At 44.0% G+C, this 25,422-nt stretch overlaps 2 protein-coding genes and 1 long non-coding RNA gene across 7 annotated transcripts in view; 2 read left to right on the top strand and 1 right to left on the bottom strand.

Moving 5' to 3' along the window:
- Window positions 1-57: 57 nt before the first annotated feature.
- Window positions 58-672, bottom strand: LOC112847194 (uncharacterized). The gene is made up of 3 exons (XR_003220600.1): window positions 599-672; window positions 360-436; window positions 58-131 (listed from the first exon to the last, which is right to left on the bottom strand). It is a non-coding gene; the product is annotated as an uncharacterized LOC112847194 (long non-coding RNA).
- Window positions 673-721: 49 nt separating this feature from the next.
- On the top strand, window positions 722-9,996 carry LOC100696275 (uncharacterized). The gene is made up of 18 exons (XM_003447869.5): window positions 722-1,196; window positions 1,574-1,723; window positions 1,900-2,018; window positions 2,108-2,291; window positions 2,451-2,563; window positions 2,671-3,892; window positions 4,769-4,893; window positions 5,964-6,222; window positions 6,466-6,593; window positions 6,695-6,791; window positions 6,911-7,033; window positions 7,324-7,496; window positions 7,667-7,764; window positions 7,949-8,076; window positions 8,294-8,474; window positions 8,634-8,778; window positions 9,519-9,595; window positions 9,951-9,996. Exons 1-17 carry the CDS (start codon window positions 800-802, stop codon window positions 9,591-9,593), a joined length of 3,717 nt encoding a protein of 1,238 aa, XP_003447917.2. The 5' UTR covers window positions 722-799; the 3' UTR covers window positions 9,594-9,595; window positions 9,951-9,996.
- A 2,141-nt stretch (window positions 9,997-12,137) lies between these two features.
- Window positions 12,138-25,422, top strand: part of rbfox2 (RNA binding fox-1 homolog 2) — a 40,386-nt gene continuing 27,101 nt past the window's right edge. The window contains exons 1-2 of one of the 5 annotated variants that reach the window (XR_003220398.1): window positions 12,138-13,335; window positions 21,028-21,078. The gene's annotated coding sequence lies outside the window, so the exon portion shown is untranslated. Of the gene's footprint in view, window positions 13,345-21,027; window positions 21,079-22,859; window positions 23,596-25,422 lie in introns of those variants that run through there. The other 4 variants (XR_003220396.1, XR_003220397.1, XR_003220399.1 and 1 more) reach the window with 4 other exon arrangements.

Genomic DNA, 25,422 nt, shown 5'->3' with positions numbered 1-25,422 from the left:
TACCTTAAAATTCCAGGAGTGCTGAAAAAATAACTTGAAACTTCGACTTATAGATGTCAAAAAGTTTTAATTTATTTATCTTTTCTTCCACAGCGGCTGAAGCAAGCTTCCATATCTGTCAGACCATGACACTGCAAAATCAGAAAACAGTATTACAAAAACAAAAACAAAAAACCCCCCCCATAGTTACAAGTCCGCAAGAAACAAAACATTTCACAATAACATTTCATCAATTCGAATTTTAAAGTAAAAATCAACTACTTTGATAATTAGGTAATATTTCAAGTTTGTATTTAATTTTTAAGCAACAATAGTAAAAAAAAATCAACAATTAAAAACAGTCAAAAATCACTTCTTACTTTTTGAACATGGACTACAGGCCATAATTGCATTAAAAAAATGACAAAATACTGAGCTTCCAAAATGTTCTGATGTCCTTGAGTTTCAGGAATTGTTAGAAATGACGTTAAAAATACATATTTAAATGTCCCAGTACTGCAGTTGATGTATATGCTAGGGATAGCAGACAAATTACCTAACATAGTAAAACTGATGGACCATATTAATATAACCTTAAAATAATAACAGCCAGACTCACCCAAAGACTTGCAAACATATTAATTCTGGTGCTAACGTTATCAAATTTCCCATCAAGCTTTTCGCTCGACAGCCTGTCTCGCTCTCTCTCTCTCTCTGTGCAGGCTTTTTAATTGGCTCGTGCTTGATGACTTAATTGATCGCCTTCGTGTTCAGGTGAGGCCCTCTGCGCGCACGCGGGCACGAAGCGTCCATTCCGGCGATGTCTTGCAAACAGAAAAGAGGAAGAAGTATATTTTTATTTGTGGCAACTGTTTATTTTTACATGTTTCAGCTGTGTTGTTCAGTAAGTTTAGGGCAGTGGGAGGATGGTTTTACCGCTACAGAACGGGAGAGGATTAAACAGGACAAAACTCTAGCTGGACAGCACACCGGGACAGGATACGATGATCTGCGCGAATCTAACGAGCAGGGACTTCACAAGTTTCATCTTCAGCCTGGATCTGGAGAGCCACACCCACATCTCAGTACACCAGAACTTAAGAAGTCGGACGTCAAATTTGTGCCCGAGAGTTTGTCTTGGAATATTGGGAATGTTAGCGTGAAACCAAAGTCCTGGACTCCAGAGTCCGTACATGGACATCAAGCAGATTTTACAGGTTAACCTCAAACTCTTATTTTATTCACAGGTGTTTTATGTGGTGAGTAAAGGCTGGCGCTTATTAAGCCTTTAGTTGCTTCAGTAAGAATTCCTTTGAGTCAGTTTGGGTTGGTATGAAGACCAAAATCTTCGGATATAGTAAGGATACCCATATATCTACAGCACACCTGAAAGCTAAACTGTGAGCGACTTGCATTCTGGGAAATGTAGGGTGCAGCCAGCATGAAGGATAACAGTCATTTCTGCTTCTGCTACACATTTCTATCATTAACAAACAATACCCAGCACATCTAATGACTGCTATGCCAAACTGGGAGGGTGATTTAAGGACAAGAACTACATCTTTAATGTGTATTTGGCTTTTTAATCCTCTAGGTTTTCAGGGGGAGGTTTTGGGCCTGTCTTCTGAGTCCAGTACACATTTTTCTGAGTGGCACGCTATGAGTCCTCTGGTGGAGTGTGACGATGATGTCATGATCTTCACTGCCTCCGGTCAAGGATTCACACACCTGTTAGTGGACAGAGGTAAGTTGGTGTTGTTGGAAGAAATGTCTTGTGTGTTTTTTGGTTTTGTTTTGTTTTTTTTTTTTGCACCATTGATGTCTCGTTGAATTAACCAGGCTTTTTTAAAAAAAAAAAAAAATTTAAAAAAAGGGAAAAACCCAACAGCAATCAGTTCTTTACACTTCCTGTTTCTACAGTGGGAACCTCTCCGATCTCGGTGTTTCAGTTGCCTCCATACTGTGGTTACACTCTGAGGTCATCGTGGAGTGACCTTGAGATGATGGTACCGTACGACGCCTGTTACATCACCCAGGAGGTACCAGCGGCAGCATTTGGCGCCCACCATCATTGTCTCTCGTGGTCTGTGTTAACTGTCCCTGACTTTGTTGTGCTGCTTTCTGTCAGAATAACAGTTACATTCTGCCCCTGCTGTGGTGGGGCACCCCGCTGAAGCTCTCCTGCCCGATTCGGATATCAACTCCTACGCCCTCGTTCCCTCTTTCGCCACCCTCAGTCTTCTGCTCCTCCTTTGGCATGGCAGTGCAGATACATGCACAGGAGAAAGATATACCTGCACTGGGAGTGAAAGGTGTCTTGTTTCGTTTGTGTGTATTTTATGTAAAGGTCAGAGATAAGATATCTTAATGCGTGTGGTCTTGAAGAATAGTGGAAATGTATGCAATTTTTAAACACTGGTGGTTTTTCATTGTGAATTGAGTAAAAAAAGAGTATGTTCAATGTCTTGCAGTGAATGGAGCTTTGCATCCATTTGTATCTGAACAGTGTGCGTACTATATCGACTCCCAGTCTGAGGAGCATACTTTCTTCATCTACTCCAGTGCTCCTTGTTTCACCAGTAGAGTAAGTTTTCCTATTTTAACTGAATTACCAGACTGTTGGCTTGCAATAATATCTGCAACACTTTCTTTAATTTTTTTTATTTTATTTTATTTTTTTAATATTCACAGGATGGTCTCCAGCTTGAGCTTGTATTTGGTGATAATGAATACATTCTCTCCTGCCCAGTCACTTCTCGGTTCCCCTATGCACCCTCTACACCTTGGTCTCCACCTTTGTCTCCCGACAACCCTCAGTATCCCAACATCCCAGATCCCGTTGGACCGGCATCCACTTCCCCTCCTCCAACCCCAGAACAGGCTGCAAAATTTCCAGACTATCCTGACTACAGCTATCCTGGTCTCCAGTTCCCCCAGCTGCCCCAGTTCCCCCAGCTCTACCTTTCTGGGCCACAAGCCAAAGAGCCACCTCAGCCCACTGGTGACAGTCCTCCCGGACACCAGCCCAATTTTCCTGGGAAGTCACCTTATTCTTTTGGCTCCTTGAAATATCCACCTTCTCACTACTATTCTCCAGTCATGGTGCTGGCCAGGCCTGATCCCAATCCTGGTCCACTTGAAAATGGACAGTCTCCACATCAAGTGCCTAATTTACCTCCTCAGTATCCATTTGATTACTCCCATATGTCATTCTACTACCCAACAGTGACACCAGCTACAACCACTCCACCTCAAACCACCACCACCACCACTACTGTTCCTCCACCTACAAAACCAGCCAAACCTCCATCACATCTTCTTTACCCTCAGTACTATCTTCAGATGCCTTACTATCCTGAACCAGTAAACCAGCCACCTGCTCCTCTGCCTCCTGGTCCACAATATCCTCCTCCATCTCAGTCTAAACAGCCTATAGGTCCTCCAGCTTCTTCTTACAGCTCCTATTATGCTTATTGGCCAGTGTCCTACCCAGAACCTTCTGCTGCTCCACTTGACCCTATTAAAACCACCGCTTACAACCCCGGCTTTCTCTCAAATCTGTTTTACCTACAACCAGCTGAATCTCCAACACCTGCCAAAGAGGAACCTCAGAAACCAGTTCCACAAGAGATCTGTCGGCCTTACAGTCACACAATATGTAGCTATTATCCTTACCATGTTTATAATACTCTCTACCCACCACACTACATTCCACCCCACCCCCCTCTGCCTCAGTATCCAGAGATTCAACCACCTGTGACGACACCAAAGCCTACCACCACCACTACTCCTCCCACCACAAGCTCTACAACCCCAGCTGGGCCCTCTCCATGGACTCCTAATCTCCAGTGTATGACTGGGAGGATGGTTGCCTTCCTGCCTTTTACTCACCCAGACTCTATACAGGTCAAAGGTTGGTGTTTGTCCAAACATAAGAGCTCTTTGTCTTGGCAAGTGGTTAGATAAACAGACTAGCTGTGACACTTCATATTATTTTATTGCCAGCTGCCTCGGTTAAAGAAGAAATCCTTAGGCAGGTGTTAGTACATTTGTGATTTGTGGTCTTGAGGTGCTGCCGAAGAAATCACAGCAAAATATACTTAAAAAAAAAAAAAAGTCAAATATTAACCATAACTATAACTCATAACTAATAAGTATTTAACTTGGTGTCATGTTTGCTGCATTAGACATACACATTGTGCAATTATTTAGTTAAGGGGAAAAAAATTCCCAGTGATGTAGAAGTCTCAAACTTACTAAAACTCATGTAGTAAAGATGAAACATACAATGGCTTTAAAGGATTTTTTTTTTTTTTTTCCCTCAAAGATTTAATTTTTTCTAGTGGAAGGTTCGACACAATTTGTCTTATTCACTTTTTGTGGAGGCAGTGGCGCTCTGACTCAAGTACATTTTCCTGTGGAAATTCATTTCTAACCAGACTCTGACCTGTTTAAATGTTGTAACATTTAAACCCTTCAAACATGGTGAAACATTGTTTGTTTAGTTTCTGTCTGTTTTTATTGTTGCATTCATAATTAATCAGTTATAGTAAGGTAAGAATTTAGAATCTGACTTTCAGAACAAGCTGGTTTGTTTATTGTTGTCACCAGAGACATTGGAGAAAACCATGGTCTTAAAATAAGCGCGCATTTACGTCTGAAATAACGTATCTTTTCCCAGATGAGCTTAGAAACGCTGTCAGTGTGTTTGAATCTGGTTTTACTTTCAAGATGAAAAATGTATGTATGTAATATGCAATTATCTAACTAATATTGGTTCCTACTCCAGACCAAACAAACGTCTGGACTTTCCTCTCCAGTGTGGCTCCATTCTGCAGGTACATGCTACAGATGACTGAGGGCTTTGGGGTAATTCTCCACTCTCCTCTGCCTGCCTGCCACAGCCACTTACAGGTGGGATCAGTGCTTTTAGTCTGTCATTCTTGTGGCTTTTTGCATAGTTGCTTTAACTTTGTGTGTTTTGTGATGGGAGCATAGCACACTGATTCCCAAAATGTCAACTGTGTGCATTATTGAAAATGTCTAACTTGCAAAATAAGGCAGCCGTCGTATATCTCTCTTAATTGCCTAATGTTGCTGATGCAGCAATGTCCAACTTCAGTCGTCTAGTCATTGAATTGGAATGAGACGTCGACATGCATCGGTCAGACACAACTTTAAAACCACCTGAAATGTTGTGTAGGTTCAATTTATCCATCAAAGCAGCTCTGACTTGTTATGGGATTGACACCTGACCTCTGTCTGCTCAGATTGTAACAGTGTTTAGGTGGGTGTTGTCATACTAATGAGCCAAAAGGATGCCAGGTTCCAGCAGGTTAAAGAGAACATAGCATTGTAATGACATGATCAGTGATCGATGTTGTTTCCTTTACCTTCTTGTGGACGATCGTCTTGGATATGCAGGATAAAATGGCACATGCACAAAAACAAGGCAGCTCAAAGGGAATCCTTGAGTACTGTGATATTCAGTGCCATCACAATGACAGACTGACAAGAAAATTATGCAAGTGTTGGTTAAACTGTTAATTTCTGAATCTGTTGCCTGGTTGCTTTCCATTTTTCCTTTGTTAAATTTCCATTACTCTTTGAATAAATGGATGGGCGGGGGGAACAAATGCACAGATGAACTGCAGTCCTCTACAGCAACATGGCAAGATATAAAGTTAGTTTGAATTGCTGATGATGGCAGTTTGCACCATTTGTGCTGTCACTACAGCAAGTCCCGCTTGCATATAGAACACAGCCGGGCGGTTCTTCCTAGTCAGCAGCGCATATTTATGATTAATCCCATATGGACTATATGCAGCACTGGCTCTGCATGCATCTGTGTTGGGTGGAGTTTGTTCTCTTCAACCCAACTGCTGAACTGTTTTATGACCTTCACTGGCAGACTTTATTTTTGAATACAGGCGCTTGAAACTATGCGTGGTTGCTCTTATTGATTTTTATCTCTCTTGCTTTAGACTCCCACGACCATTTCCTTACCTCTACGGTTTTGGGACTTCTCCATGGCGCAGTACAGGACTCTGGACCTGCAGTGCCCATTTCAAAGCCCCTCTGACAATCCTGCTACAGATGCCCCACTCACCACACCAACCCCACCAAGCACCACCAAGGTTGGGATCGGCCCGTTTGCTGTTCCAAAGCCTAAAATCTTCTGCTCTTCTCATGAGATGACTGTGGAGCTCCCCTCTGGTCCCATTTCAGAAATAGTTGTTAAAGGTGTGTGCGTCTGTGTGGTGGTGTATACGTTCCAGGTGCATGTGTTTGCCATCATCTCTGCATGAGTTGAATACTACATGGTTCAGGGGCTTTGGTTTACTGTGAGTGGGAGTGGCAGACTTGGTCTTTGTTTTGACTGGGGAGTGCTTAAACGGAGCCCCTTCAGCCCGCTGAGATCTATAATTGTGCCGCTTTAAAGTGCACACAAATAACTTGTTGTGCGTTTCCAAATGTATTTTTCAGACATCAGGGGGAACCAGATGAACCTCAAGGATGTCCCAAAGCAATGTGGGTACTCTGCAAGCAAAGGCAAAGATGGCAAAATCCATTTGAATCTACAGTTGCACTCACGCTGCCACATGAGTGTGCAGGCAAGTATTGACTTGGATTTCACACTGAGCACATGACCTTTTTGTATAATTGACTATTTTATGTGCCTATTAACTCTTGTATAAACATTTTTCTCTAAAAGGGTACGCTATACATCATCACTGTCATCTACATGACAGTAAATGGCAAAAAGGAGTCTCAGTTTTCCTGTCCGGCTGCCATCTCGGGGCCCAGGCAAGGTAGATAGACTTAATATTTACTCCTCTGAAAGGCTGTTCAATTTGCCAAAGGTTGTTTTCTCCTGGCCATTCAGAGTTATTTTAACTGTGTGGCTGACATTTGTCGTGCTGTCCCTCAGAGTGCAACCTTCCTCACGAACAGCGTCTCCCCTGTGGATCCGGCTCTCTATCCCAGACACAGTGCCTCTCCATGGGCTGCTGCTTCAACAAGCACCCCCCTGCCTGCTACTACCCCATGGATGGTGAGCTGCAGTCTGCGTCCCCACTGGCTTTTTCACACCACTTAGCTGAGTACATTTGAGATGTTTTGGGTACAGAAATGTAAGCGCTACAGCTGCTGGATGTGTGAAGAGGGATATTCAGGGCCAGCGCAGCATGATTCAAGCTGGCAGTGACACAAAATGTGAAAAGGGTATAAGATACCTTGGGTCTCATTATCAATTGCCTCCTGAGATTTCTGACCTTTGGTTCATCTGACCTTTACATAACTGTGCATGTGTATCTGTGTTTGTCTGTTTGCATCCCCCTCCAGAGTGCACTATTGACCGCCACTTTGTCTTCTCTGTGCCTGCCTCCATCACGGAGCCCCCTCTTTCCCCCGCCCTGCTTGTCGCGGCCAGCAACTCCACCTGCAGACCTCAGAAAGTGACTTCGGACTACGCCTTGTTTAAGATCCCGATGGATGGCTGTGGGACACGCAGAGTGGTGAGATTTGACCAGTGTGAACATTTACTTCAAATATTTAGTTTCCTATAGTTACTAGAGTGCTGATTTAATGATTCTATAGCTAATTGGGGGAAATATAGGAAAAGTCCAGTTGTATTCCATGATTCCTTTGGTTTGCATTAAGAAATTCCTTTTCCCCATCCTAACAGATGTTGGGGGAAACTGTTGTCTATATGGTAGAAGTCATCAACATGGTTCAGGCAATCAGCCTCAACTATGGCACCATCACAAGAGATTCTCCTGTCAGGTCAGACCCATATTTACCTTTAATATGCCCACAGTGTTCACAGAAAGCTTCTGTCATGTCACTGAAGGATGGAGTGAATAACTCCATGATGGACAGTTTGGTGGATGAATAACATGTAACAAAGATGAACAAATGATTAAACTGTCTAGATATTATTTATCACATGTCCTCTCTTAATTCTCAGGCTGCTGGTGGAGTGCAGGTACATGCCAGGAACCGTTCTGACTGTGAGCTACATAGTTAAAACTCCCACCCTCGGTCCTGAAATTCAGTCCTACGGGGCATTTGGAGTTCAGCTAAGGATTGCTGAAGGTAAATTGTACTAATTTCAAGACAGTGCTTTTTAATATCAAATAACCATTCAACACTGGTTGGGATGGCTTGAAAAATAATTCAATAACAAACAATTGTGGTAAAATTCTATATTTAGGCATCGTATGAATGTCTTAAACTGTATCCAGTTCAGCTTTGAGATCTTGTGCTTGCTTATGAAAGAGTGAAATGCTATTCCTATACACCTACACGGCAGATGACCAGTACAAAAGCTACTACCCACAGTATCACCAGCCCTTGAAGATGATGCTGGGGAAGCCTCTCAATCTGGAAGTGCGGCTCCTCAGCTCTCCGGATCCCACTTTAGTTCTGCTGGTACACTTCTGCGTGGCCTACCCCCGCTCTGGAAAAGCTGTGTGGGTGCTGCTGTACAATGGGTAGGTTTAAAAATGTGAAAAGAACATAGGAGGGGAAAAAACTGAGCTCAGAGGAGGAGGAGAGGTCCGTAGGAGTATCAAAACTTTCTTCTCACAAATATTTGATTTTTACATGGAAAGTAAAACGTGTTATCACATTGGCTCTCCACTATTCCACAGATGTCCCAACCCTTTGGACCCAGCCCCGCCACGGGCTGTTCCATCTCATCCACAGCCACTTTCTCCTGATGCTCAGACCCGGCGCTTCACCATCACAACCTTCCAGTTCCTTCCTGATGGTGAGTTTAAGGATCTGGATGAAGAGGTAAGCAGGAACACACCCTCTTGAGTTCTGCACATAATGGTTTTGGGCTACTCTATAGGCATGTAAATACTTCTGTAGGCCTAGGATTGTATGTTAAATTGGGATATGACATTTAAAATGATTTGCAGGTACTGAGAGGAGTGGGGTTTTTTTGTTTTGGTTTTTTTGGATGTCATGGGTTTGTAAAATAGCACACCTTTCTGTTAGCTCAAACCTTACAGAGACACAGACCTGCATGTTAAAATCAAACTTGAAATGATAAACATGATTTCATAATGTCCTGTGACATAACAGTTGACACGTATACATGTACAACAATTGTTCTGGATACACTTATTGGGTATAATCTGTTTTAACACATGTTAAAAATTACAAGTGTGACTCCTTGCAAGGAAACTGTAAAAACATGAGGGGTGACTCGGGACTCTTACACAGTAGTTTCCAGGCTTCCTGTCTTAATTTAGTTAAAATGTGAACAAATGTGTGCTTGTAGACTTTCCATTAGTGCCAGTTCAGACGAGTTATCTTTTCATCTAGTGGAAACGTGTTGTCTGAAGACGATTTGTGGCTATATCTCTAAATCTCTTAGGCAGCATTCCTAATGAGATGTGGAGGAGCCATTTTGTAAGCTGCAAATTCTGGCCCCATCTCAATTGCCAGCAGCTGTTTGTAATATTACGCTGCACACTCTGGAGACTGGACACAACATTAAATCCTGCTCTACTTTTCTTCCCTCTCAGATCTACTTCATGTGTTCGACTGAAATCTGCTCGCCACGTGACGGTCCTTGTGTTGAAGGATGCTTTGGCCAGTGACGGTGAGGATAATTAGCGCTCTGTCCTCAAATCACCCAGCACTCTCTTGTGAACTCGGGTGGATCGCAACAAAACGGCCATGAATGAACTCCTTCACAAGCCGCCTACTCTACGAAAACAGCCAGAGAGCCAGTAGTAGCTACAGTTCCATATGACAGCAGGACAATGTTTTAGTAATGAGGAAAGTTTTGAATTATTAATTCAGACTGAGCCATTTCCTGTTTTTTCAGTTACACCACAGTAAATGCATGAAATTAGCCAAGATGATTGTCTGACCAGTAACACAGCTGTGTTTATGTCTCGTTTATATACTTCAAAGTTAATTTCTTAACCATTTCTTTGCCTTTTCTTTTTCAGGCCTCAGCCATCACTCTTAACTACCAATAAAAGCTCTCAAGTAGCATGTGTGGGTATTTTAATTTATTTTAAACTGACAGCCATTAGCTTTTACAGTAGGAAGCAGCAGTACATCAAAAAAAGTGGGAGGCAACTTTGCGTGGACATGCTATCATTGTGGAGTAGACTGAGCCCACATGGGGTCTGTCTTGCTTTGTTAAACTTTATGTGGAACATACTGTAGGTTTTATGTGCATGTTTAGAGCAGGATGACTGGAGGCTATGCACGAAGAATGAGGTAGAAACCTCATCGTGGACAGAAATGACATTCTTGACCTCATTACAGTGTGAATGTTATTCATGATTATTATGCAGCTTCAAGTAGTAATGCAACTGTGACTGAACACATTTTACAAAAAATCAACCATGTATGCCAGGAAAAACTTACTGATGGCACTTCCCTACTCAATTTGAGTACTTAGTACAACCCCGCCCCCCAGAAAGAGGCGTCAAACATGAGACCCAATGGCCAGAATTGGACTGGCAAAGCCTCCAATCTGGCCCACTGGACAACTTTGGAGAATGTGGTGGTGGACCTCGATTTTGGACAAAGTACTACAGGTTGTTTTTTGTTTTTGTTTTTTTTCCTATTGATGCGGGCCTTCCCTACACCCTGATAATTTCTTGAGTTTAGTACATTTACATACAACTTCAATCTTAGAGTTCTGCTGACAGATTTCTTTCTTCTACTACAGCTGCATTTCTTTATCATGTAGGGAAAAACTGAGACATCCTGTTAACTTCAATTATTTTCCTTATAATAAAATATCTTGGAGATTGTATATTTTAGTTTCTGTACACTAAAAGAACGGGGCGTTTCACTGGCCTGACCCACATAAGATTAGCCTGCAATGTAAAAGGAGTTTGACATCCCTGGTCTAAGCACTTTGTCTCGCGTTCACACATGTGCCGATAGATGCATTAGGACCAGCTCGGTTCAGTAACCTGCTCAGATATACACTGATATGCAGACTAGAGGAGCTGTGGATCAATCCACCATTACCACCTGAGCCACAGACGCTCCGCTGTCGCCCCACTAATAAGGACTGAGCTTCAAGTTTATTCAATAAGGCACAGATCACCTAAAGGGCCCTTTTAGGTCCAATATGTTGCATCTCACAGTAAACCCCTGGCTCTTGGTGTCCTTGGGCAGTTGTCTACTTTACTATTAAGCTTGAATTTTATTATTTGTGCACATCACATAGAAACTGTAACTCAGAATCCACGTGTTAATGATTGATAAATGTAAGGCTGCAGCTGTCTGTGTGGCATAAAGGCTATAAAGCATGAGGTCAAAAACAACCGTTGCATATTCTTAATGATTAAAATGCTAAACCTGTGCATTGCGGTAATGTGCAATTGAGACTTTATTGTGCAGAAGTCACTCAATCAACCGTGATTATAAGTGTATATCGCGAAATATCCAGTTATCACAGTAGGGGAGGGGAAACGAGAATGTTTGCAAGGGAGAGGGGGAGGAGTCATGGCACCTGCAAAAGGTTTTTTTTCCAAAATAAATTAAACTGGGACTGTTCAGGTCAAGCGAGTCGAGATTGTGCTGAACCAACACATGTAATAAACCTCTGCAAGTCTGCTCTTGTTTGTATTTTAAATCGCTACAACAGTTCCCCTTTGAAGTGCTCCTTTCCCATGGTACCCTTTGACCACTGGGTGTCATCCAAGCAATAAAAATGCCAGAGGAACATAAGGTACTCCATGCTGCATGACTCACAGCTGGGCTTGTGTGAAGACCTTGGCCTGCGTATCGGTTGTGTAATGAGTTAGGCATGAAATCTTCCCGAGCAGCCCACCCCCTTTCAATATTCAGCCATGTAATGTGGCCAACATTAAAGAGCAAAAACTTTTATTTTGAAGAACTGCGCACAAACAAAAATGTGAAGAGGAAAAGCAGCTTACAGTTACGGTTTTGTTTTTTGGGGGAGAGGGGTTGGATTGTAGTGCATGTCGCCTCTTCTCTCTCTCTCTCTCTCACACACACACGTACATTCATACACCTCCCCCTCGGTGAAATGTATGGAAGCACTGCGGCACACTGCGTGTATTTTGTAGGCTGCATGGCTGCCTGGCTCTGCGTTCAAAGGCAAGAGCGGAAGATAGGAGGAGGGGAATGACTACACCAAGAGAGTAGGAGGAGGAGGAGGGAGGAAGGAGGGAGGGAGGACAGTTTCCTTTCTGTAACACACACGCTACATGAACACACCGGGAAAGCGGAGAGCGGAAAGAAAATAATAAGCGAGAGAAAGAGAGGGAGAAGGAAACGCTGCAGCCCCGGCGTCCGTCCGTCCGTCTGTCCGTCCTTCGGTTGGTTGGTTGGCTTTATTGTTTTTGTTTTTTTGGGGGGAGGGAAGAAGCCGTCTTTTCTTTAAGCGCAGACTTGCGGACTAACATGGGAAGAGAGAGCTCCTGAGGAGGATTGACTTTCAGTGAACCTCTGCTCTGTGGTAAAAGTCTGTGGCTAACAGGGAGGAAAAAGGGCGACCGGGAAGACATGTTGAGGGTTTTTTTCATCTTGAGGTTGCGGTAGGGTATTGATGTTGTGCTCTTAAAAAAACACACACGGCTCTCCTGGAGTGGGGTTAAAAAAAGAGAGAGAAAGAGAGGGGGGAGCAAATGGAAACTAGGCGGTAGGCTAAGCTCAGGAGCCATTGTTTTGATCGGTGTTTGTTTAATTGGCTTGTTATGATCTGAAATAACGTAGGCCTCTTAGGCAGCCCCGCAGTAAATACATACACGGTCTGCAGACAGGGGCTACACAGCTGCAAATTAGCCCGACAGAGCTGCTCGCATTGCAGGGGGCTCTGTTATGAAATAACAGGGAAAACGGTGCTTGTGTGAGATTTCCTTTTATATATATATATATTTTTTTTTCAAGTGACATTTTTTAAGCCAGGCAGCCAAAACATTTCCAGATACATCAACTCACTGGGGGGGAATCATACAAAGGCCCAAAATACAGTGAAAGCTACTTGGATTATTAAAAGACTGTTTTAATCCCTCCGCCGATTTAAGCACAGAGGTGCACTAGATTAGGTTATTTTACCCCCCGTTTAGCTGAAGAGAGGAAACAAAAGAAGATTTTTAAATGTTAATGTCGACCGACGTTGCATCCATCATGCTGCCTGTATCCCGGGGTCTCATAGACCGGGATAGAGAGCTGGACCCCATGGCCGGGGTGCATCCCAACCCCGGTGGCGCTCCTGCAGCTGTTCGCGGCATGAAGCGAGGAGACCCGGAGCCCGACGGACAGACAGCGGCGGCTCTGGTGGACTCGACCGGCGCTGAGTGCAAGCGTCCCCGCATCGACGGCACAGGAGGAATGGGCGAGGTTGGTCAGGTACAGAGAGGATTGTTTTTTGTTTTGTTTTTTTTCTTCTTTTTCCTAATACAATAAGGCAAAGACGGGTAAACGCAATCGTGGTGCAAGGCCAGGTTTCTCTTAATAATTTGGCCTATGCTGTTAATGTAATCTCACGATTTACCGGTGTTTCAGATGCGTGATCAGCGTGATAGTTGCGGATAGTTTAGAGCTGTAGCGGAGGGCCCAGCACACAGGCCTGTGACTGCTCAGCCCATTACCAGCTGTGCAGGAAATGCCACCACAGCTGTAGATGACTCTACATGCTGTTTGAAGATGGTGCTGGATTAGTAACAAAGTAACTCACTGCGTTAACTGGACTGTTATAGATGCTACGGCGAAGCTCAGACAGTTAATTTAAAGGGGAATAGCAGTAATCCGGTTTATATTGGCCTGGTTCATAGCTAACTGATTAGTTATTCTAAAAACTCTCCAAAGAACATCTTTTGGTGTATGAAAACCCAGACAGCCCCGGCTGAGGGTGAAGAACGTAAACACATCCAGCCTTTTACTACACCAAACAGGAAAGAAAACATTCCTGTGTGGCATAAGTGTGGACAACGTTTGCTTTACAATGAGTCAGTGTCCATATCTGACTGTTTGATCTTTTTTGGGGGGGGCAGCAGACTGCAGGCTATCTAGAGTAAACAATGATCATTTTACCAAGGAGCTTAAAACTCATCAGTCCAATTGCCTGGATCCCAACACCCCTGCTTTTATGAACACCACTGCTAAAGTGGACTAGCAGTCAGCATAATCAGTTTGTTGTTGTTGGTTTTTTCCCCCCTTTCCCTCATTGATCCCAAAATGGTCAAATATTGTTATTAATAGAGCGTCACATGAGGGCCCGAAGATGCTCTGGATATCATTAAAGTGGATTATGTAGGGTGAAGTACTCCAGTGGAAGACAGAAAGCTATTTCTCCATCGCTGAAAGCTCCAGTAATGGAGGTGAAGTGGCTTGTTTGCTCCAGTTTGGAAAACTAAATGGCTGGCTTTAACGTCGTCCTGCTGTCAGTCGAGGGAGTGCTGACAGACACGGCTAGAAATGTAATGCACTTAAAAACAGATGTGCAGGGAAGAGTGTGTGTGTGTGTGAGTGGGAGAGAAGAGCACGGATCAATAGCTTCAGCCCCTAAAACGTATTGAACGTGAACTGGCTGGACAGTCCGGAAATTAGAGTAGGAGAACCCCCTCCTCCCCTAGATGGTGCAGGAACAGATTTGCCCTATCACTGGCAGCAAAGAGGCTTTGTTTCCAGCTAATGGGATCACATCTCAAACTGGAGGGGGCATTATAACCGCACTGATCCCTGAGATCCTTATTTAAGGCCCAGGATTTTATGGGATGCCGTCACACAGATATTGGTGAAAACCAGATGAAGCTTATATAGTGTAGTCCATTGTGTAGAGCTCCTATTAGTGCACTAACGAGTAATTAAAAAACATCTTCCAGCCCTATATTTTTATAATTTCTCTTCTAATGCTGTCATTGCAGGTCTGATGAAATCAAACAATCAAAGGGCAGCCGTTAGATTCATTTCCAACTCCACATTAAGTGTCCTAAAATAATCCTTCTTTGGGCCTTTGTCTAGCTCGTCACTTCATCCTCTGAATCGAGCTGGTTTAATTCCTCTGCATTTAAGGTCACATTTCTTTTAGACTGGATTGGCTGCCCCTCTTAAATAAAAAGTGGGCGGAGCTTCTATACTCTCACAGCAAGAGCTGAGATGGCAGTTTTAGAGATATATCCCCTGTCATTGACATCACACAGACCCAAACGTAAAAAAAAAAAGCCTGAAACTGGAGCACCGAACTTCACTATTAGAAATTTTGAGTGTTAAATGTGATAGCACACCACTGTGACACTGTACGTATGACAGAAAATAAGAAAAAAGCTTAAGTTTATTATTCATACATTCTATACGTGCAGTTTCACCACTTTTCTATGTTTTGTTTGTTTGTTTGTTAATTTATTTCAAACATGTAAACAATATACAGGTACATTTAGTAAAGAAAATAAGAGAGGAAAAAAAATACTATACAAAAGTCAATACATTTCAGTATTGCTACCGTTCTGATTCATTTACATGTTGAAATGTTTTCTCATTAAACATGTGCGGTCTGAACGTCTGAAGACATGAAATGTGACCATAAACTTACTTTCTGACATTTTGCAGACTATAAAAATTAACCAGTAAATAATGTCATTAAAAAAAGTAAAAGGCAGAAAATGCATCCATAGATTTGCGTTTCATTACTCCAAAATCTCCACTGGGTGTAAATTTTTACCGTTGGCCTTTTAGGAACAACAAAAAATAAAAACCCTCATCTGTACAGACCATTTTTCCACTGTGGTTTGTGCCACATGCTTAGCGAATCACCCACCCTCCCCCCAGACCCAGTGTGTGTATGTAAAACACTGACGTATTTTTATTCCTCTAACCCGCTGACACCATTAAGGTTTCAGAAGCAAACTGGGTTGGGTGACGTTCAGTTTTCCTTAGTTCCTTAAATCGGGACGCTTGACTTTCCAAGAAACCTCTATAAAATCACAGAGAAGGCCGTCTGTAAAGCTAATCTTCAGGAGGAGGGTAAATACTGGAAAATATTACAGCATCTGGTACCCTGGCTCTTGCAAAGCACGCTGTCTCCCTTCCTTATTTTTTTTTTCCATTCTTGATTTTTTTTTTAAAAAGTCTGTATTGCTGACGACACGGCAAGAGTTGAACTCTGACCTGTGAAGCCAGCAGAACAGGGGTGTGGTTGCGGTAGAGAGAGAAAGTAATTTATACCGCTGCGGCCTAATAATGGGATCTTTCCCGTTTGGTTATTGACACTGCTGTTTTTCTCATTAGGCTCTGATGTCATCACAGTGGAGTGGGAGGAAGTGCTCTGTTGAGTCAAAGCTGCAAAGTTTTAGCAGAGCAGCAGTGCGTTTATAAATCGGTGCAGCAAGCAGTGAATGACTGAATGCTCAGCTAACGAGGGCAAATAAAGCCAGTGGAAGGAAGAAAAAAAAGAAAAAGGGAAGAAGAAGCTGAGTGCTTTCAGCAGTATGAGTTCAGAGAAATTAGCTACTGATTTCCTGCCTCTGCCGTTGCCCTTCTCCGATTTTAAATGAGCATGCTGCTCTCCCCGCCAACCGAACAACACACAGTCTGTATTGCATTCCAGTGCAGCACCGGGGAAGTCCTGCATTTTTCAGGGTGACAGAGGATTCATAACGGCACCCTGCGTCTTCAGCTCTGGTCAGATTTTGGGAATTGTCGAGAGTAGCTTGTCGGCTTCAATATCCATCTGGCCTGCTGCTGAGCGGCCCGTGTTTTGTTGTCACTCTGCGTAGGAACCGGGGCTCTCTCTAACCTAATAAGGTCCTGCCTGGGGCGACAGCGCTGAGGACAAATGACTTGACTAGGACGTTAATGTAGGTGGATCACCCTGCTGTACTTTCATCTCAGCCCCTGCACTGAAATGGTATGAAAATGTCAGCAAGAAAAATGTTCTCTTGCAGCCGGTGGAGAATATTTGTTTAGTTTTTGGGCCCCTGATTTTCTGTGATGAATTGCAAGGAGAAATCTCTTGACTGATTCATGTTGAAGACCGGCGGTGTTTTGAGACTCGGCTTTGGGGGTGAAATTCGATGTTGCTGGAGTGTACTTATCCTTATATTAACTTCAGTCTGGAGACTTTACAGCATTTCTAGTGTTGATGGTGTGTAGCAGTGTATCAGTTCATGCTTATTTGAAAGTTAGACATCAGTCTCAGTGTTTGAGAATTGCCCAAAACAGAGCTATTATTGTCTTGTATTACCCATGTTTTGCATAATATAATATCTTGGGGTGATTTTTAACCGTAGTACTAATAAGTTATTCTTTTGAGCTGCAGTTAGGGGATTTACCAGGATTTCTGGCTTTGGATGGGGTGTAGTGTTATATTGATGTTTATTTAAACATTGGTCTTCAATCTCTATTTGCAAACTGCACAAAACTGTGCCATTATGGTCTTTTTCCCCTATTAATAAATCATTATATATAATAGTGTATAGTATGAATATTAATGACTTTTAACCAGCAATAATAAAATGTTTAGTGTTAGATAATAAATTGTGATTCTTTAATTTCTTTAATAAAATAAGTTATTACATCTTAAATCCAACATGCAGATTGTTACTGGGTCTTCTCTCAGTTCCTGTTAGTTAAAGTGAAGAAGATTGAATCACCTTTACCTGAATGACTGAATACTACTTTAGCCAAAAGAGAAAGAAAAAAAGCAGGTGAAGCAGATTTATGAAACAATTGACCTTTTTCTCTTTTCTGCTTGTCTCCATATTTTTCCTCCTAACTGCTTTGATCCTTTGCTCATACCGAGGCTGCTGGCTTGTGGCTAGCTCTGACTTCTGGATAGCTTTAGCTTTAGCCACTTTCCCTTTGCTAGCTTCTTTAAAATGTCCATTTTCGGTGAGTGAGGGTGATTTATGACCCCGATAAGGTTTGTTGCTACGAACAAATCTATTCAGGCTTGCCAAAGTAAGCCGTGGCTTCTCTTCTGGTTTGCTTTGGCAAACTTTGTGTCTTTGCTTACAGTAAGGAGCTTGAACACTAATGATATTTTGGCATGTGAATGTGGGTTTACGTGTGACTTTTTCCCTGCCCTGCAGTGTGTGTGTGTGTGTTGTGCATGCATGAAACGGACCAGCTTGTAATCAGACAAATGTGAGGCTGACAGGCCGGTCACCGGTCAGAGCCAGGAGCGCTGGAAATCAGCTGATTCCACTCCCTGGCTGGTTGATCCGTGCATCTCTAGTTTGATTAATTTTTTTTTTTTTATTGGTACACTTAGTAAATTAATTGGGAAACCGTTTGAGCATTACACCCGGGGCATAGGGCTGAAAAATGTGATGATTTTCCGTAGTTTTTGTGTAACATTTCTTAAATACAGTACATAAAAGCCTTTGAGATGATGTATAGGTCCGGTTGTTGCTACTTAGTCTTCCCATCAGGCTCCATCCTTTTACAGTGACCCATACTTTAGAAGTTTAACTGCCTTTTAGAGTGAAGTCTGACATATTAAATGTAAAAATGGGGCCAGCAGCCACAATGTCATCAACATTGGTTCCAAAAATCCAATACTGGTCTCTGGTTTCACTGGAATGAAGGGATAATTCAGATTAATCATTATGGGCAATTATGTGGTGCCGTAAATAATTACATACAAATGTTAATTCTCCCTCTATCAGATCTGAAATAAATTGGGGGATCCAAATCACAATTGTGTTCAGCGGTTTCATTATGTAGCATGTGATTCAGCAGCTGATGCTGCTTCATGATTATCTTCATGCCAGTAGTGTCGAAGCAGCCTCCAAACCCCCCCCCAGTGATTCCAGCCAGCGTGCCCTCAAAGAAGCACGTGTAGGTTTACTGTGTGAGGTATACCGAGGGGAAAATAAACTTTAGATCATCTGGCCAACAGTTTGGAGGCTTAGCACATAAGTGCTTTGTGGAAGAAGTGGATTCACATCCTCTCGAGTGTATGCAGTGCCCTGCTTTGGAGTTAGGTAGGATGACTCTCGGAGTAGTGAAATGTAGTTCCTATTTTCTTCCTCCTCATCAGAACAGCAGCGGTCCCAAGGCGCGATAGGAATAGACACGAGTCTTGTGACCAAATTAGACATCCCACACATGCTAAACAATCACACACACACCTACCCCACCTGTATTTTTTTTTATTTTGAAAAGGGGTATCAGGGTTCATGTGTACAGTGGGATACTTCTGCTGAGTGAAGGAGAAACCTGGAGGTAACTGAGCCTCTCATCCTGTGCTTCCTTTCAGATTTAATTATTACAGGACTGCTCCCGTCTCCCCTCCACCTCCTGCAAGCTGGTCTCTCTCCCCTCTCCTCCCCCTCCTCCCCATCTTTGCCATCTGTTGACTTCAGGTCATTTTGCTACTTTCTCGTGATTGCTCACCCGGTCTTTCCCTGCAGTTTCTTCTGTTGTTTTAGCCCCCCACCCCCTCCCCAGAAAAAAAAAAAGTCATTACCATCACCATCCCCGGAACGAGTCAGCGCGCCTTTATTGACTACCTGAAGTACAGAGTTTTTTATTTTCTCATGTTCGGTGAAAGTGGCCGCGGTGTTGAGTGACACTGAGATACACTCATCCCGAGCAGACTCCAGTGCACTGCCCCCCTCCCCCCTCTCCGCTTATCCCGCTCAGTTGCTTAAGGAAATTAAGCACATGACTCCACTCGTGTATGAGTCATTGTCTTTGCTCCCTCCATCCCCCCCGCCCCCCTTTTTTTCTTTGCTGCCCATTTCCTGTTGAATTTCCAGTCCTTCCCTATTTTCCTGCTCATACGATGTTTCCAGATGTTTGCCTGTGAGAGCGCCGCCCTCACTGTGACGCAGCCTGCCCGTTCCATGAATCTCGTTCCGTCCCCATACCTTCAGCGGGTTTTTTTTTGTGTTTAGAGTTTGGCCTCACCGTAAAGTAAGGTTCATACTTTATTCATGTTATTCAAGCCTCTAAGAGGTGATTCATTATTTAGAGCTTCTACCTCCCAAAGCCAGTTCACTAAGTACATTTTTGGCTCTGAGATAGACTCGCGCAAGCTGCATTTTTCAATCACGAAGACGCTTCCTGCTCCCTCCTTCTCAACCGAGCCTCTTACATTTGGAAATGTTGTGCTTAGTTTTAGTGAAACGGCCCCATGGGGTCCAGAGTTAGATGGCTACAGTATTAATCAGGCGAACTCAAGCTGTGAAGCGCACAGAGCAAAGTGTTCCCCCTGGGTACAGAGCAGACGAGGGACATTGGTTCCAGATGAAAGGAAGATCAGAGGGGGAAGGACAGAGGGAGGAGGGAGAAGCTGGGTTGTTTTCTAATCTAGTGATATGAAGTCAGAGACAGGCAAATCTGTTTTTTTTTTCCCCTTCAAAGTGTGTTGTAATTGCTGTGAAAAGCGCCTCCATTTAATGGAATACATTAGCATAAAAGCTGGAACACGGTATTATGAGAGTGAATAAAGTGAGTTACAAACTATTTTAGGGAGTAGAGGAATGATTTATGTTTAATATTTGGCCATAAACAAATTATTTTTTTGTCTCCTCTGCATCTTGTTTTACTGTAATTACTCACCAGATGTTTGATGTATCCGCCGCTGCTTTGCACAGCCAGAACATTGAGAGGGATGTGTTGGAGATTGCATCAGGGCTCATGATCGCATTTCACACCGATGGGCTTCATGCTCGCTGACACTCCTGACCTATTTATGATTTAAGAGCCGCGGTGACACTCATTCTTTCTCTCCCGTCTTTCATCTACTGCTCGCATGATCTCACTCGCCCCCGTTATCACGGCTTTACAAGCAGACAAAAGATCCACTGGGTGGAAAACTCTGGAGGAGACTGACTTGGGAGATAGCAGGAGTGTGTCACAGAACAGAGTTAATTTGATTAGGAGTCAGAAACGGCACGCAGCTGTAAAGTCAAATATGGAGGCAACAGCTTAGTGGGCATAAAAACAGAAGGAAAAAAGTCTGAGTGAATAACAATGACTGAAAGGGCTTTTCAGCCGTGCAATGAAAATGTTTTTTAAGCGACTTGTCCTTTTTCTTTACAAATTTCTGACCATGTTTCCGAAAAATCTGCTCCTCTCTTTCAGAACAACGACCCCTTGACGCTCAGCTATCACGGATACCCGTCTCATAGTCAGGTAAGAGGAAAAACATGTGCCAAAATCCACGTTGTGTAATGTGGCCTCATTCCACTCCTTCCATTTATACAGTATTCAGATAACATTAATATGGCTCAGTGTAGCTCTTCAAACCACAAGGTGGGGGTGTAGATTATAAATTAGCAGTCGTGTAGTAAAAGACACGCCTCCACAACCCTCCAGTATTACCCTCCACCCACTTTCCTTTCTGTTCCCAATAATGCACACTTAGTAATCATCTTTCAGATGGCAAATCCAACTTGTTCTTTCTCTTTTAGCACCTTCAAACATGCTGATGTTATAGTTTTCTGCCCACAAACACGCACTCACAAAAAAAGGCTTGACTGCACTGCATCTTGTTTGTGTTTATGTGTGTGTGCGTGTAAGACTACAGCATGTTTGCCCATCTTTGTATTAGCCTGCTGATTGTGTTATTAGACTGCTCAGTTTATGTGGTTAATCCTTAGATCATCCTCCGTTCATCCACTCATCCTCTCATGTTCTGCCCGTAATCTCCTCATCCCTCGCACTCCGTGGTGCCCGGCAACCTCCGGCTGCTTATCTGCACTTTATCTCTCTTCACTTGAATGCTTTTATTTGCCCCAGTATGAGAATGGGCTTTTTTTTTAGTACTGCTAAGTGGGTATTGCAGAAGCCTGGAAGTCAAACAGACAGTTTTGATTTCACTCTTAATCTTTGCTTTCCAAGTGATGATATTTTAAAGTTTCGGCTTGTGTGAACAGCCTCTTGTTGGGATCGAAAGAAGTCATTCAAGGACTGCTTGGGGGCTTGGAGGTGTGATTTGGCCTCTGACCAGGAGGGGGGGAAAAATGACAGAGAGGAAGAAAACAATGCCGGGCAGCGGAGGCTTCCACAACACTGAGGTGCTAAACTGTCAGCAGCAGTGTGAGAATGATGTGATCAAAGGCTCCTGGAAGGAAGAGCCTGGAGAGTAGCAGAAGCCCCAAGTGTGAAGGGGAAGACAAGCTCTTTGCAGATGGAGTATGAAACTTGGCAGGCTTTATCTGTCTATTGAAGTAGTTTTCAAACTTTTTTTTTATAAAGTAAAATCATCAGGTAATGGCTTGGCATGGTATTTGTCACCCGGTGCGCAAACCTGTGCTGGAGTTCTGCGTTTGAGCAAAGGATTCACGTGCACTGTGCTGTGCTGAAGATTAATGCCACTTCATTACTCGCGTAGTCGATGGTCGTTATTCAAGAAACGACGGCGATTTGTTCGGCTGGTGCTGGCATCTTTTCTTGCATCTTTGATGAGCCTTCCTGCTCAGGGCATGTTTGGTGTTTGGTGCCCCCAGTGGTGTCGTCTTATTCTGAGAAAAATCTGCTAAATGCTTCAATATGTTTACCGGCTGTAATGATGCTATCTTTAGCTCTCTGCTGGACGCGGATTACCGTGGGGGTTTGGGAGCTTTTTGATGTTTGAAACCAGGTTGAAACATATTTTTAAAAATGCAGCGAGCGCGAAGCCAAAACAATGATCTAAAAGATGCTAAAATGCTCTGTAAACCTAAGGGGAGCTGCAGAGCTTACACCGCCGTGGCTTCATCCTCCTTGTTTTTATAGAAATATCGTCCGACACAGCTTTAAGTTGAATGTGATAACAGCCAGACTTGGGCCATGTTGGCGGTGTTATGAAAAACGCTGCTCGGTATGACCTAGTATCGTTGCAGTCGTGACTTTTGCAGAAAAAAAATGACTGATGTGTAAAATTACCGGCTCATTTGCGTAACAAGGTGCGTGTCTGAGAGAGAGGGGGAGAGAGAGAGAGAGAGAGAGAGAAGAAAAGTCGTCTATTGCTCTCTCCCAGTGGTGCCAGCAGCCCCAGTTAACTCACCTACATGGAGAAAGAGAACAGAAGGAGAGAGAGAGTGAGGAGAGAAGAGGAGAGGAGGACTGCGACATGAGAGGAAAGCAGAGGGGAGGGGAAAGTTTGCAGGTGTGACAGAGGCAGAGAAGTAGGAAGGGGGAGGCGTCAGGCTATCTGGGTGAGATAGGAGGAGAGGAGGAGGACCGGAGAAGAGACAGAAGAGATGAGCAGGCAAGGGCACAGCAGCAAAACAGAAGGCTGGGGGTAGAGGGAAAGCAAAGGAGCGAGTGGGAGAGGGAAAGAAAAGACTGAGTGGGAGTCGGGGAGAGAGAGAGAGAGAGAGAGAGAGAGAGATAGAGGGGAAGGGGGGGTTGAAAGAAAAGAAAAGCAAGCAAGTAAGCAAGTGAGGGAGAGTGACAGGGACAGAAGCCAGCAGAGGAGGAGGAGGAGGAGGAGGTGGGGAGGGGATTGGCAGGGCAGACAGAGCGAGCGGGGGCAGAGAGAGGGAGATTTTGAATCTGTGAGACAGACAAGAGAGACTGAGCTGGTGAGGTGACACAGGCTCGGCGAGGGAGAGAAAGCGAGGCAGCGTGAGAAGAGGAAAGGAGAGAGAGGAGAGAGGAGCGACGACAGTTTGAGTTGTTGCACAGAATACGATGATGGGACTGTACTATCCTAACGTGCTGTCGGTGAGTGTTTATCCCTGTATCTTTTCATATCCTCCTCCGCCTGCGTGCACGGCCGCTGCATCTCTCCGTCGGCGCTCGGGCTCGGCCGTACACGGAACGGCATCAGAGCGGGCTGTCGCTGTCATCGAGCATTAAATGTTAATTAACTACTAACAGACGAGGAGTCTACTTGACCCGATCGCTAGAGCGGGTCCAGTCAGAGAGCGTTTCGGGCTCTTGTCAGGACTCGGCAGCTACTTGCTACGAGTGGGATATAAACACTGGAAGTAGTGTAGCAGGCGTTGATGACAGCGAGATACAGGCTGGAGATCGTATCTCCACAATTATGATTCGTTATGCCGAGCCGCACGAGCGGCAGCGTGTTATTGTACGCTGTTATTGTGGCATCTGTTCCCCCCCCCAACCCTGCCAAGAGCTAGAAGTGCACGCAGTTTGAACATCAAGGGCTGCCACTGCCAGAAACTGCGCTCTGCCATGTATTATGTATGGTCAGGAGAATCTTATGTGAGCATACAGTACAGCGTGTCAGCTGGATGTAGCGGTTCAGTAGCGCTGTTTCTGCTAGTCAACTATTTCGATATATCTGAAGCGGGAGAGTGGAAACAGAGGGAATTGGAGGGGGGGGAGGAGAGGTAAGTGAAAAACTCTTTCTTCTTTATTGGCCCTGCAGCTGTCTCTGTACATCGCTCCAGCCTGTGAGCGAAAGGGACAGGTGTCCACAGAACAGTTGTCCCTGCCCTTGTGTTTTTTTTTCCTTTTCCTTTTTTTTATTGCTCGTTCTTTCTCTCTCGTCCTCCCTTCTGCATCTATTCAGCTAACAACACCTCCTCACTGTAATTTCTGTGTCACACATTTCGCAAACACACACACAAGCTCGAGCACACAGTGGGCTGCAAAGTTGGTGCATGAAGTGTCATGTTCATATCATTACATTTCAATTGGTGTGAGTCAGTATGAGTGTGTGTGTGCTTCTCTTTCAGCTGTACCTTGGATTCCTGCTCTCTTTACTGTTTGACCTCTTTTCTCCCTTCTCTCGCTCTCCCCGGGGCCCTGGCAGCTGTTATCTCAATGTTTTCCTTTAAGAGCCCCTGGAAGAGAGGGGGATGGGGTTTGAAGGGAGAGAGGGAGACAAGGAATGGGAGCATGAGGAGAAGATTTTTTTTTAATTTTTTTAGGGTGATGGGACACCCCACGCTTCCCCACCGCAGTCAAGGAAGCTCATAGGTGAGGGAGCAGAACAGACACGGGCGAGCAGTATGGAAATCACATATTGTAGGTCAACTAGAGGCGGCTAGTTTGCTCAGTGACGCAATTTCAGTGTGTAAAGCTGACTTTGCAGTTATGTCCATATGTGAGTGTTCCGAGTTTGTTTACAGCGGGGGTAATTTATCAGCTCCTTGATGGCTCTGCTTTTGCTAATTTTATATAATTAAATATATTAAAAAAAATTTCGGCTCTTTCTCCTGCGAGAGAGTTGAGAGCGGCAGATCGGGTGCAGAAGAAATATTTTCTCAAGCCCCACCTAAGCGTGTGCCCTGAGGCAAGGGAGAGACGCCTACCTGCTGCAAAAGCTATGCGCAGCCTGCCACGCTTGCACAAACTGTAAACGGGTCGTGAGGATTCACCCCCCCCACACACTCGCACGCCTCCACCTCCCAAATCTTGTTATTGATTCTTTGCAGGGGTAACAATGGTGGTCGTTAACTGATCCCGATGAACCGTGTTGCCGTGGCAACTTGGATGAGTCACTCATTTTGCGCTGATTGTTAGGTGGTTCGAGGCATGAGGAAAATGTTGATGGGAAACCTTTTGTGATGTAAACACCTT

This window comes from Oreochromis niloticus, linkage group LG6 (assembly GCF_001858045.2).
Source record: "Oreochromis niloticus isolate F11D_XX linkage group LG6, O_niloticus_UMD_NMBU, whole genome shotgun sequence".
Taxonomy (NCBI): domain Eukaryota; kingdom Metazoa; phylum Chordata; class Actinopteri; order Cichliformes; family Cichlidae; genus Oreochromis; species Oreochromis niloticus.
Note: the sequence above shows the minus strand (reverse complement) of the source record. Positions and strands in the feature narration are given on the sequence as shown.